Source organism: Fringilla coelebs (genome assembly GCF_963513975.1).
Source record: "Fringilla coelebs genome assembly, chromosome: 25".
NCBI classification, from domain to species: Eukaryota; Metazoa; Chordata; class Aves; order Passeriformes; family Fringillidae; genus Fringilla; species Fringilla coelebs.
Window position 1 is genome coordinate 3,732,444 of NC_140051.1, and position 13,890 is coordinate 3,746,333.

At 51.5% G+C, this 13,890-nt stretch overlaps 1 protein-coding gene across 5 annotated transcripts in view; it reads left to right on the forward strand.

The window, feature by feature from the left end:
* GRAMD1B (GRAM domain containing 1B) overlaps window positions 1–13,890 on the forward strand; it is a 115,685-nt gene that overhangs the window by 71,988 nt on the left and 29,807 nt on the right. For 4 of the 5 annotated variants that reach the window (XM_084221620.1, XM_084221624.1, XM_084221621.1 and 1 more), the window contains one exon: window positions 5,793–5,813. In XM_084221620.1, coding sequence (XP_084077746.1) covers window positions 5,793–5,813 — 21 coding nt within the window. Of the gene's footprint in view, window positions 1–5,792; window positions 5,814–12,967; window positions 13,816–13,890 lie in introns of those variants that run through there. The other variant, XM_084221623.1, reaches the window with a different exon arrangement.

Consider the following 13,890-nt stretch of genomic DNA (forward strand, 5'->3'; position numbering starts at 1 on the left):
GTGCTCAGAGCCACGCTGGGCTGCTCACAGAGGAATGGGCTCCTTGGGAAGGGGAACCACAGAGAGGAGCTGTGTCACCCTGGCCCTCGCAGTTAAGGTCATGGGAGTGAGGTTTTTACCAACACGGGGACGGCTAAAGCTGAACTTTAATTCCTGGTGCTCTCTGTTGGGTGTGTGGGTTTTCCTTCTCTGGATCTGCCAGGTAATTTTTCTTCTTTCCCTAATTTCTCTCTTTTCATTCCTGCATGCTTTCTCTCCGATTAAGTCACACAAGCGCCTCTCCAAAGTAAGCCTTCTTTTTTCTCTCCTGTCCCCCACTGTAGAGCTGTCTCATCACTCAGGAACCCTCCCTGTGGTGCTGAGTGCTGACCCCAGTCAGGCATTCTCCTGCTGTGGCCGGGAGAATGTCAGCAAGAGCTCAGCCCCGTGCCTGTAGCTGGAAGCTGGGTTCCCTGACATCACTGGCATCTCTGTATTTGCTCACACAGACTGAGAACTGGCCTGTTCATCACACCCCTGCAGCTGCTTCCAGATCATTCCAGCCTTTCAGTTCTGCTTCCCCTTCTCCCTTGAAGTGAGCTGCTGTCTTTGCCAGGGAGAAATCCTCTGGAGTGGAATAGAGCCACGATCCCTTCTCTTTCCTTCTCCCCCCATCATTTCAGAAACAAGAGTTGTTCTCCATGACTTCTTCCCTGTTTTTCATGATAAATAGCATTTTTGTGGCCAGTGATCTCAGCTTACTGCCCTTGCACGCTCTGCTGTGCGATGTAAATATTAAAGATCAGTGATTTCAAGTGAACCCAGCTTGGACCTGGTAGAACAGACCTGTCCCAAATGAATTGTGAGAATTCATGGGCTCGCTCTGAGAGGTGAGAAGTGGAAGATCCCTCTGTGGGTGTTTGAATTGGAGATAAGATCATTTGGGATTTGATCTCACACCTCTGTGCTGCCCTCAGAAGAGTGGAAAAATCAGAAACACAGGCGGGGTGTTGTTGGAGAAAGTGCCAGGCTGTTGGCATTTCCACTTTATGACAGCAGAATGTCTTGGATGGCTTCACAAAACTCCACAGAATCCTTGTCTTGGCCTCTCCCCAGTGGATGCCTCAGGTTTCCTTCTAGGCAAGTTCTCAGAGAGCAGTGCTGGCTCAGTGTCATCCCTTGGTCACGGTCCTTGTGGCCAGCCTGACCTTGCATGGTTTGCTGGAGTCTGCTGGGAGCTTCTTGGTGTGTATTTTTTAAGACAGATTGTCTTGTGCTTGGTGTCTGTAGCTGGGATAACTCAGGGGAGCACTAAAGTCTCGAGGTGAGGTGTGCAAGAAATGCAAGGTCTGGAGTAGCAGAGTCCTGGCAGGATTGCTGGTGAGTGGAGGTGTGTGGGGCAGGACAGGCTGTGCAGAGGGTTTGAGGAGAGGGGCTGGTGGGGTGTTTGTAAAATGTGTGTGCTCTGAGGTGCCTGCAGCCAGCCCCTGCTTCCCTGAGAGGGAAAAACCCAAACTCTGCCAGGCAGCTGGGGAAGCTGAGGGGAGTGGAGCCCAGGTGAGTTCAGAGGGACCCCAGCAGCCTGCCAGAGCCTCACACAGAATATTCTGAGTTGGATCCACGAGCATCAGCGAGTGTTCTGTGCTTCCTCTGGCACAAATGAAGAATTTTCAGGCGTTAAACCCTCTGCTTCCCCCCACACAGACAATTCTGTTCACACAGGGAGAGGTTAGGAACAAAAAAAAATAGAGGGCAAAGATTCTAAACTCTCCTTTCCCAGCCTCTGCTCCTCTCCCCAGCCATCTCCTGCGGGAAGAATGGTTTGCTTTCCCAACCTGTCTGCCTGATGAGGTGGAGCAGCCTGAGCCCATGAGTTTGCTGCTGTGTTGGTACAACTGCTGCCAGGTCTGCTTGAGCTCCCTGCCCTCTCTTGTCTGTGCTGTTCTGTCGTGCTGCAGCGCTGCCGTCAGAGGGAGCGCTCCACCAGGAGTTAGAAATGCTGGAATTGTCACAGGCAGTGCTCTACAGGAGTTATAAACATTGGAATTGTCACAGGCAGTGCTCCACCAGGAGTTTGAAATGCTGGAATTGTCACAGGGAGTGCTTTATAGGAGTTATAAACACTGGAATTGTCACAGGCAGTGCTCTACAGGAGTTATAAATGCTGAAATTGTCACAGGCAGTGCTCTACAGGAGTTTAAAACATTGGAATTGTCACAGGCAGTGCTCCACAGGGGTTTTTAAGCACTGGAATTGTTACAGGCAGTGCTCCACCAGGAGTTACAAACGCTGGAATTGTCACAGGCAGTGCTCTGTAGGAGTTTTAAACACTGGAATTGTCACAGGCAGTGCTCCACCAGGAGTTTTTTAAGCACTGGGATTGTCACAGGCAGTGCTCCACCAGGAGTTTTAAACATTGGAATTGTCACAGACAGTGCTCCAGCAGGAGTTTGAAATTCCTCCTGGAATTGTCACAGGCAGTGCTCTACAGGAGTTTGAAACGCTGGAATCGTCACAGGCAGTGCTCCACCAGGAGTTTGAAATGCTGGAATTGTCACAGGCAGTGCTCCACCAGGAGTTTTAAACATTGGAATTGTCACAGACAGTGCTCCACCAGGAGTTTGAAATGCTGGAATTGTCACAGGCAGTGCTCTACAGGAGTTATAAATGCTGGAATTGTCACAGGCAGTGCTCCACCAGGAGTTAGAAATGCTGGAATTGTCATAGGGAGTGCTCTATAGGAGTTATAAACGCTGGAATTGTCACAGGCAGTGCTCTGTAGGAGTTTTAAACACTGGAATTGTCACAGGCAGTGCTCTACAGGAGTTTAAAACATTGGAATTGTCACAGGCAGTGCTCCACCAGGAGTTATAAACATTGGAATTGTCACAGGCAGTGCTCTACAGGAGTTTTAAACACTGGAATTGTCACAGACAGTGCTCCAGCAGGAGTTTGAAATTCCTCCTGGAATTGTCACAGGCAGTGCTCTACAGGAGTTTAAAACATTGGAATTGTCACAGGCAGTGCTCTACAGGAGTTTTTAAGCACTGGATTGTCACAGGCAGTGCTCCACAGGGGTTTTCAAGCACTGGAACTGTCACAGGCAGTGTTCCACAGGAGATTTTAAGCTCTGGGTGCTCCACTGGAGTGCCAGTGGTGCTGGGAGGCAGGAGCTCTGTTTGGAGCTGTCAGCTGAGGTTTGGTGTGACCTGTGTGCCCTGCAGAGCTGCAGCCTTCCCTAGCACTGCATGCAGTGTCAGTCACTGACTCGTGGCTGTTTCCAGGCAGCAATTAAAGAATTAGAGAAAATATTCCATTTTCCACATTCCTCCCAAGCTCTTCCTGGTTGCAGCCCCCCTGTAACCACGAGCTCTGCTCTGTGCTCCTGTAGCATCATCTCTGCAAACCTGTCCCATCTTCTCCCTGTCTGTGTGCAACCCCCTCCTTCTGCTGCTTATTTATTTTCTCTTTTCAGTTCTAATGCTTATGGTTTCTTTTTCCAGTATGACAGACTTAACCTGCTCAAAGTAAGAATATGTTTTTCCTTTTTCTTTGTTTTTTTCCTCCCCCTCTCCATTTTACTGTCTGTTGATTTTCACAGTTTGCATCTCCCTCTCAGTGAGTTTAAAAAAAAAAAAAGATAAATTAGAAGAGAGATTTAAGGGCTGAGTTTGTTTGGATTTTGGACAAGTCTGTCGGACTTGGTGGAGGCAAAAGCTGAGGTTTGAGTGTTGGTATAATTAAGGATGTTGGTAAAATTACAGACATCAGTATCATGATGGATCTCAGTATATTTTTTTATTGTATGGAAGAACCTGCAGAGCTCCTTTATAGAGGACCCTTGATTCAGGGAAACTCAAATGTGAGGAGGTGAAAAAAAAAAGTAGTTCCTGCAATAAATGCAGCAGAGGGGACTGAAATCCTGCTGGGCTGTGCTGACACCACAGCATGGCACCCTGATTCAGCAGGCAGAGTGGCAGCAGTGCCTCTGGTGTGGCTGTGCCAATTCTAGTTTGATTATGAGGTTTTTTTCCCCCCCCCAGGAATTTCTGAGTTACGCCTTTTGCTCGTTAAGACAGACAGATGGCAAAACAAATCTGCAGGAAAATCAACTCCATCTCAGGGCCTGTGCTCCTGAGGACAAGGTGCTGTGTGCATGGCTCAGATTAATTACCCTGCTTCTTTTTTTAGCCTAGACTGGGTTGCATAAGGCTTTTTTCCACGTCCTACTTGCAGAGAGGGATGACTTCAACCCAGTCCTTTATGAATGGATCAGGTGTGGAAAGGAGTGGGGAGTTGGAGGAAATTCCTCTGCTTGGAGGAGTGAGTATGGGATATGAGCCATGCTCTGTGTTCAGTCCCTCAGCTCATCTCCTTTCCCCAGGATTTGGGGGGAAAAGGGGCTGTTCCTCTTTTTAATGTAATTTTTTTTGTATTTTAACCTGTGTTCTGTATTGCTGTGGGGCTTTCCATGAGAGAGCTCTGCAGTGGATCCTTCAGAAATGGGATCCAGTGAGGTTTTGTGGCTCACAGGGAGCTTGGAGCAGGAAGATGCAGGGATGGGAACAGAGCAGCCCCTGTTTCTTCACAGAAATCTGTTCCTCTCTGACCTCATCAACACTTCTCCTCCTTCCCTGTGGCAGAACACCCCATGTGTCCCTGGTGGGCAGGCAGTGCCTGTGTCCCTGTGAATATTCCAGGGAATTCCCAGGCCAGGCACAGCTCAGAGTGTTTCCCTTCCTATTCCAGACTGCCTGCAAAGCCTGGAAAGTTCTCCAAGGTCAGAAGCAAGATGGCTTCAGAGGAGGAAAGGCAGTGAAATATTGCTTCTGTCCTGTGTGTTATCCACTGAAGGGTTTGGGAGAGGGGACAGCACAGCTGGAGCTGCCCACCCTCGTGGGAAAGGCTCTGGTGCCCCCAGAGGGGAAATCCCCCCCAAAAGGGGATTCCTGTGTCCTGAAGGAGCTCAGTGCCCATGGAAAGCCAGCCTGGCTGCAGTGGGAAGCTCATTCCTTCCTCTCCCTGTGCAGATTAATCTCACCTCCAGCTGGAAATTGCCAAGCGTGACTTTCCAAGCTGAGCCAGCTCTTTTGTGTGCTCCGATGTGACGTGTGGCCTGTCCTCTCCAACCATCTGAAATGCCATGATAAGGATGGGGGGAAAAAAACCCCAAAAAATCACATGTGCAGATGATGCAAAACACTGTGCGCTGAAACGCTGAAAAAAAAAAAATCCCAGCCTTTTTTTTTTCCTTGCCTAGCTTCTCTAGCGATTTTCTACAGCACTTTTCCTGCCTCTCTGTGTGTGTGTGTGTCCTTTTTAAAATTCAAAATACCCTTGGAACATTTGCCTTTTGTGGGCAAAGCTGTGTCCCTGCCCTTAGCAGTGCTTTGAAGGCTCAATGTGAGTTTTACCAGCCCCTAAAGAGGTGGCTGGCAGTGATGATGATAGTGGTGATGGTGATGATGATGATGATGATGATGATGATGATGAGCTCCTCTGTTGCTGGCTGGCACTGCTGGTCTGCAGACAAGGTGGCAGCATGTCTGTGTGTGTGTGCATGTGGACATGCACACCTTGGCCTGAACTGTTTCCTGTTCCAGACTCCTGCTGCTGGACTTGTCCCTTGCTCCTGTAACTGGGGATAACTGTGTCACACCACGCTGTGAAACCCATTGAAATCTTCTGTTTAATCCCACTTTCACTTCACTAATGATCCAAACCAGATTGGACCTGCTTTCTCTGTCCCTCTTTCTTTTTGATCCTAAGATCTCTGTGCTAACTAATGCTTCTCTTTTATTTTGTCCTTACAGAAAAGCCAGAGTTGGTATAATGTAAGTACTCCCGTTTCTCTTGTCCCTGGGTGGCTCTGGGTGGGAGGGGGGAAGGTGCCAAGGGGCTTTGCAGTGGCACTGGGGCACCCTGACCATTTCCAGGAGGAGGAGCTGGAAATGGCTCAGCGGTGGCAAAGGAGGGCTGGCATCCCGAGGGAAGGGATGCCAGGGACACAGAGCAGAAGCTTTGTCCCTTTGGTCACTCTGGTGGTGCTCCCCACGTCAAACAGAGCTGCCACCCTGCAAACCCTCTGAATCTCTCAGGCTGGTCTGGGGGCCACAGAGGAATTATTTTCTACCAACCCCAGAGAAACACCAACCACCCTTTGCCTCTGCCTTGGTGTTTTTTCCTTCTGCCAGCACGAGGGGCCCTGCTCTGGTGTCACCTTTGCCTGGTCAGGCCCCCACCCTGGAGGCTCTGAAGTAGCCGTAGGCAAATGCAGCAGCCAGCCACAATTCCTGCCCTCCTGCAGCCATCCAGAGCAGGATGGGGGCCAGCAGAATGTGGGATTTGGGCTGAAACAGCCAGGTGGAGAGGCAGAGTTAGGATCCTGCTGGGTGTGAACAGCATCGCAGGAAGAGAGCCCAGAGGCAGAGAGGGACAGAGGTGGCAAATAAAAGAATAAGAAGATTTTATCTTAAGAATAAAATACAAACCAAGGTGGGCCAGACTGGTGGAGAAGTGGCAGATAAGGACTGTGAGCAGGTGCCTCAGTCTGACCTGGCTGCTGCCAAGCCCTGACTCTGTCCTTTGGCTCTTACTGCTTCTGCCTGTAGCTGCTGAGCTCCGTTCCCTGCTGCATGGTGCTTTGCTGTGCTCTGCTTCTGTGGGTCTCTTGTGTTTTCATGTCCTCTCTATCTTATCTTTCTGTTCTCTTGTTTTTCCTCCATATATTTTCAGCATGAGAGACAGTACATCCGGAGAGTAAGCACTGGCTGCGTTTTTTGTGGTTTTTCCCCACCCCACCCCATTTTTTTTCCTTTGTAAACAAAACAAAACAAACCCATTTTCTAGTTAGCAGAGACATTCTGGCCAGATAAAAGCAGCACTGTGAAAATATGGATGAGGCACAGACTGCAGGAAGTCAGTCAGTCCTACTTGGCAGTGTTATTTCCATTAAAAATTTGCTAATGCATCTCCTTGATAGAGTTTCTCTCCTCTGGCAGCTCCTTCCAGGCAGGATTTTTCTGCCATTTGGACCATTCTGGTTCCTCCATTCCTCCCCCCTCTGAGGGCAGCACTAGAAATGAACCAGTGGAATCTCCTTCCTCGTGGAACCTTTGCCCACTTTCCCCCACTCTCATTTCACACAAACCCCACCGTGCCCAGAGCAAACCCCTGCACGCTGTTCTGTGTGCCAGGCACCCTGCAAACCCACCCCCAAAAATAATCCCTAAAAGAGCACATGGGCCTCAAAGATCTGCAGGACATCCCCAGTTTTCTTCTTTATTTTTTTGCTGCTTTTAACTGGTCTTTTTGTCTCTGGAACTCTGCATTCCTCTTTGCCAGTTGGAACCCTCCCTTTCCCCTCTCCTGGATTCCTTTTTTTCCTATTTTTTTGGTTTTTTTCCTGAAGATGCCACCAACTTCTCCTGCTTTGTGTGTTCTCCTGTGGATCCCAGCAGTGCTTTTTTGGGATTGCCATCCCTGCCCTGTGGAGAAGTGGGAGGGAAGGGGTGAAGGGAGCTCATGGGTTGGTTTGGCAGAGCTGCCCCTCTCTCTCTGGTTGTGCTTTCTCTGCTTGGCTTTGCAGAGGGCAAACACAAACTGCTGCAGGTGCTTTGTGAGATTGAGAAGAGAATGAATCCTCTCAGAATTTTGAGGTTTGCTTTGTGTTCTTGTCCTCGTGGTGGAGGAGCAGAAGGTCAGGGGAAAGGAGAAGTCCCTGTGGTGCTTCTCATGCCTTTAGTGAGGAATTGTGTACATGGGGACTTTGGTTTGGAAATATTGGGGTTTTTTAGGGGGAAAAAAAATCTGTTGTAGTGTCTGCTTTGGGTTGTGTGTCTGCATGGTGAATTATTGTTAATTCATTTATTATTTTAAAAATAATTCATGAAAATAGACCTCAGGCCTTAAATCCAAACTTGCTTTGTAGTTTTGTTTGCTGAAATGGAGATGTGCCCTACCCTGCACCCCTGAGGTGCTCTGAGAGGTGGAAATTTGTGTTTCTCTCTTCCCTGAGGACACCCAGGAGGAGCTGCTCTGTCTGGGGGGGTGTCAGGAACTCCACACCTGGGAGAAGCCCCTTGTCCCCCAAAATGAGAGACAAACTGGAGCTGTTTTGCTGCCAGGGATAAAATCTCTCTCCTTCTCTCCTTGTTTTCTCTGGGTTTTGGGCAAAGGGTGCCAGTTCTGAGCATGGAGAACTCTTGGAGAACTCTCATTTCTGTGTCACTGAGCCTGGCAGGTCTGCCAGGGTTCTCCTGCCTCATTCAGGCTGTGAACCCTTCTGCTCCCCCTCCCTGGGTCAGGCTGTGTCTCAGTGTCCTGCAGCATCTCTGCTGCCCCACAGCAAGGTTTGCTTCTTAAACTCAGCACCAGGCATCAGGAGCATCCAGAAGATGCTCTGGAAAAGAGAATGAATAAGGTGAACTTGAAAAGTTAGAGAAAACAGCTGGCACCAGGGAAGAGGTGAGATTTAAATCTGTGAGGTTTTCACTTTGGCATTTGCATCCCAAGGTCTGCCTTGCTCTGAATTCCTTTATTTTTATCTATCACATGCCTGAATATTTTTCTTCTTCCTTTAGCTTTTAAAAGACACCAATTGTCTCTTTTAGGTGTTCCTAAATATTAGAATATCAGAAATATTTGCTGTCCCAGTCAGTGTGGGCAGGTCAATAGGAGCCCAGCCCTTCCCACCTGTGTTTGGGAGAGCAAAGTCTGCCCTGAGGATGGCAGGGAGTGGGACAGGAGCCCTGCTCCTGCAGCTCTGCCAACAAATCTGTGCACACAGGGCAGCCCTCAGCCTGGCAGGAGCTCAGAGTCTCAAAAATAACCCCTGGGGAGGCAGGTAAAGGGGAGAGGGCAGAGTTTTCCTCTGGGGAAATGCAGGGAAAGGCTGTACAGGAGGAGCTGGGAGGATCTGTCCTGGATTGTGAGGCTCTAAAGAGCCTTTGTGGGGAGCTCTGAGCTTCTGGAGAATACCCAGACATCACAAGACTGATGAGAAATCAGCCCTGGCTGGGCTCAGAGTGCTCTGTCTGCTCTGGAGACCTCGTGGGTGCCACAGGGGAGGGGAAACTCAGCTGCTGAGAGAGTCCAATGCTCCCTATAGAGGCAAAAAAAAGGGAATTTTGCCTCATTTTGGGGAGAACATCAGGAACACCTTTCCAGGGGTGGCAGGGGAGCCTCCCTCAATCATGGGAATGGAGTTGAATGCAAAAATCCTGATGAGTGAGCAGGGGGTTGAAGAGCTCTCTTCTCTGTAAATCATCTTTTAACTCCCAGTAACAATTTCATAATGGTTAACTCCCAGTCACCATGTCATCAGATTATTCCTGGAGCAATTTCAGCTCCCTGCCTTTCAGGTGCTTTTCATCCTGTCAGGTTTTCAGTGTGTGGATTACCCCTTGCTGGGTTGTAGAGGCACTAAATTAGCAGTAAACTTTTAGTGCAAGCTCATGTGATGGTGAACTCAGATCCATTTTCCAGCCCAGATCCCAGGGATTACTTTGAAGCATCTTCCTCTGCTTTTCATTCACTTCTAAAAGGAGAAAAAGATGGAAAATCTGAGCAACCAGAATGGGTTTAGAGGAGATGCTCTTGGACTGGTGGCCACTTTCTTTGCTGGTTTTTCACACCAGCCCTGCTGTCAGTGGGGTCTAAACCCTCCCACACAAGCAGGAAGCGTGTTCTGTTGATTCCAGCAGTTTTCCAGAAGCAATGTAAATCACAGAAGTCCATCAGTCATGAAAATGGGATGAGCTTTCCCTTCCCCCTCTCCTCTGTGCCTTGTGCCACCTCTCTCCCTGTTTTCTGTCCCTTGTGTCCCCTCTCTCCGTGTTTTCTGTCCCTTGTGCCACCTCTCTCCCTGCTTTCTGTTCCTTGTGCCACCCCTCTCCCTGTGTTCTGTTCCTTGTGCCACCCCTCTCCCTGTGTTCTGTTCCTTGTGCCACCTCTGCTCCCTGTTTTCTGTCCCTTGTGCCACCCCTCTCCCTGTGTTCTGTTCCTTGTGCCACCTCTGCTCCCTGCTTTCTGTCCCTTGTGCCACCTCTCTCCCTGCTTTCTGTCCCTTGTGCCACCTCTCTCCCTGTTTTCTGTGCCTTGTGTCCCCTCTCTCCCTGTTTTCTGTCCCTTGTGCCACCTCTCTCCCTGTTTTCTGTGCCTTGTGTCCCCTCTCTCCCTGCTTTCTGTCCCTTGTGCCACCTCTCTCCCTGTTTTCTGTGCCTTGTGTCCCCTCTCTCCCTGTTTTCTGTCCCTTGTGCCACCTCTCTCCCTGTTTTCTGTGCCTTGTGCCACCTCTCTCCCTGTTTTCTGTGCCTTGTGCCACCTCTCCGTCCGCTTTCTGTACCTTGTGTCCCCTCTCTCCCTGCTTTCTGTCCCTTGTGCCACCTCTCTCTGTTTTCTATGCCCTGTGCCACCTCTCTCCTTGCTTTCTATCCCTTGTGTCCCCTCTCTCCCTGTTTTCTGCCTTGTGCCATCTCCCTCCCTGCTTTCTGTCCCTTGTGCCACCTCTCTCCCTGCTTTCTGTGCCCTGTGCCACCTCTCTCCCTGCTTTCTGTGCCCTGTGCCACCTCTCTCCCTATTTTCTGTCCCTTGTGCCACCTCTCTCCCCGTTTTCTGCCCTGTGCCATCTCTCTCCCTGCTTTCTGTCCCTTGTGCCACCTCTGCTCCCTGCTTTCTGTCCCTTGTGTCCCCTCTCTCCCTGTTTTCTGTCCCTTGTGCCACCTCTCTCCCTGTTTTCTGTCCCTTGTGCCACCTCTGCTCCCTGCTTTCTGTGCCCTGTGCCACCTCTCTCCCTATTTTCTGTCCCTTGTGCCATCTCTCTCCCTGCTTTCTGTGCCCTGTGCCACCTCTCTCCCTGTTTTCTGCCTTGTGCCACCTCTCTCCCTGCTTTCTGTCCCTTGTGCCACCTCTGCTCCCTGCTTTCTGTCCCTTGTGTCCCCTCTCTCCCTGTTTTCTGTCCCTTGTGCCACCTCTCTCCCTGTTTTCTGTCCCTTGTGCCACCTCTGCTCCCTGCTTTCTGTGCCCTGTGCCACCTCTCTCCCTATTTTCTGTCCCTTGTGCCATCTCTCTCCCTGCTTTCTGTGCCCTGTGCCACCTCTCTCCCTGTTTTCTGTCCCTTTTGCCATCTCTCTCCCTGTTTTCTGTGCCTTGTGCCACCTCTCTCCCTGCTTTCTATCCCTTGTGCCACCTCTCTCCCTGTTTTCTGTCCTGCCCAAGACTTGGAATTCCTCAGGTTTTGTGTTCTCTGCCCTGCCCCTTTCCCTGGCAGTGTTTGCTGGAAGTTTCCTGTGGAGGATTTGTTTGTGTGGAACGAGGAGATGTCACCACAGGGAGATGCCACCACGGGGAGTGACCCTTGTGTCCCCATTTCCCCAGGCAGCAGTTCCCTCACCTGGGCAGTGCCATCCTGTCCCATCTCTGTGTTTGCAGTGCAGTTAATGTTTGCTGCCTCCAGCTCCAGGTCAGCTCTTCCCATCCCTGCTGGCCCATCTCAGCACAGCCAGGGCGCTGGGGCTGTTTGGGGTTTTTATTCAATTCCTTTTGGAATTTCCAGCCAAGGGAAACTCAATAAAGCATTCAGTAAAGCAGTGCAGGTGGCTGTAATGCCAATTCTTTGTCCTTCACAGGCTACAGATTTTATTTTTTTTTAATTATTCCCTCATCTTGGGGTGCAGATGGATGAACTGCCACAGTGCTGAATGGAAACAACTCTGTGCCTCGGTGATTTTGGGGTGCAGCTGAGCTTGTCAGTGAGCAAACTGCCCCCCTGGGCTGGAGCAGAGCCTCTGCAGGGGCTGGGTTGGCTGTTGGTGCTTTTTGGGATCTGTGTGCCCAGTTCTGGATGAATGAGGGGTTTATTTCAGTGTTTGCTCACAGCTGAGCAGATCTGCTGTGGGCATTTACCTGGGCACTGCCTGCACCTGAGCAGGGAGCTGGAGAGGCTGGCACTCAGGGCAGGGGTACAGGGGGTGCCAGCACCCCAGGACATCTCCTGGACCTGCAGGGCCTTCATTCCCAGAGTGGCCTGAGTGAATCCTACTGAATGAATCCTAGACAGTCCCATTTTTTGGGGGAGAAGGGTGGGCTCTGGGATGCACCCAGGAGTGGTGCAGCCCCTCAGATTCTGCCTCGTGGGCCTCCCATGGCTGGTTCCTCCCAGCCACATCCTTTATTTTTATCTAGCACACGCCTGAATATTTTTCTTCTTCCTTTAACTGACCTGAGCAGGGAAAAGACACAGAGAATCACAGGGTTGGAAGAGACCCTAAAGATCATCAAGTCCAGCCCAGCCCAACCCTGGCACCCAGAGCCACATCCAGGCTTTGTTAAACACACCCAGGGATGGGGACTGCACCACCTCCCTGGGCAGAACATTCCAGAACTTTATCACCTTTCTGTAAAACCTTTTCCCTGCTCTCCAGCCTGTGTTTCCCTTGGTGCAGCTGGAGGCTGTGTGCTCTGGCTGTGTCAGTGCTGCTGCAGACAGAGCCCAGCCCAGCTGAGCACAGGCACCTTTCAGGAGCTGTGCAGTGATGAGGGCAGCCCTGAGTCTCCTTTTCTCCAGGCTGGGCACCCCCAGCTCTCTCAGGGCTCCTCTCAGGATTTGTGTTCCCAGCCCCTCTCCAGGTGGTGCTAAACATGAGCCTGGCAGGAATATTTGCTGTCCCAGGCAGTCACAGGAGCCCACCTGTGTTTGGGAGAGCACTGAGCACTGCAGGGGCAGGGACAGGGGCCCATGTGCAGGGAGTGGGACAGGAGCCCACGTCCCAGGCTCCCCTCAGCCTCCCCAGCACACTCTGTCCTGCAACTTTCCATGACAGGAAACATCTGCTGGAGGCAGGGCTGGGTTACTGCCGGGCATTGGCTGCGGAGCTCCCAGCTCCAGTCACTCCAGGCATGTGGAGGCATTTTGGGATCTTCCCCGCCCGCCCCTTCCATGGGAAGAGGCTGAGGCTGCCTTTGAGAGCAGAGAGGAGAGCCTGAGGCACTGAGGAGGCAGAATTGCTGCTTTTTCTGCTGCCAGGGAGGGGAAAGCTGAGCTGGAGCCGTTTGCCTCGTGCTGGGAGCCGCGTGAGTCGCTGCAGGGTCGGGTCTGGCACTCCTGGGCTTTTGGGGGCTCCTGCTGCCCTGCTCACACCTGCCAGGGCTCCTGCAGGGGATGCCCACAGCGAGGAGCTGCTGAGGCTGCAGCAGGAGAGCACAGAGGGTGCCCAGCAGCACAATCACCCCGATGAGCCTCTTTGGGAAAAGTCCTCTGGAGGGGAAATCCTCGCTGAGATCTTCAGGAGCCGCCTTGGACCAGCTGGATGTGGGCAGGAGAGCAGGGGAAGGCACCTAAACCCACCTGGATTCCTGCCAGGCTGCACCTCTGGGCTTTGGACAAGCTGAATGTGAACAGGAGAGAAGGGGAAAGTACCTTTGGATCAGCTGAACTCCTGCCAGGCTGCACTTTTGGGCTTTGGATCAGCTGGATGTGAGCAGGAGAGAAGGGGAAGCACCTAAACCCACCTGGGCTCCTGCCAGGCTGCACCTCTGGGCTTTGGATGAGCTGGATGTGAGCAGGAGAGCAGGGGAAGCACCTAAACCCACCTGGACTCCTGCCAGGCTGCACCTCTGGGCTTTGGACATAAAGGAGGAGCAGTGGGAGCAGGAAGAGCAGAGTTGGAGTGGAGCTGGGGAGCTGGGCAGGGCTGAGGGAAGGAGATGGATTCCCTGCTGGAGTGTGGCTCCCTCTGGGATCTTTCCCTGGACCAAGAGCTGCCGTGGTGGGACCCAGAGGGACTTGTGGAATTCTCTGGAGGAAATGCCAGCCCTGGAGCTGATGAAATCCCTGCTGTGAGTGTCTCTGAGCTGGCTGCACCCTGGCAGAGCTGCTGGGGCTGAGCAGAGCCTCTGTAGGGCAGGTTTGAG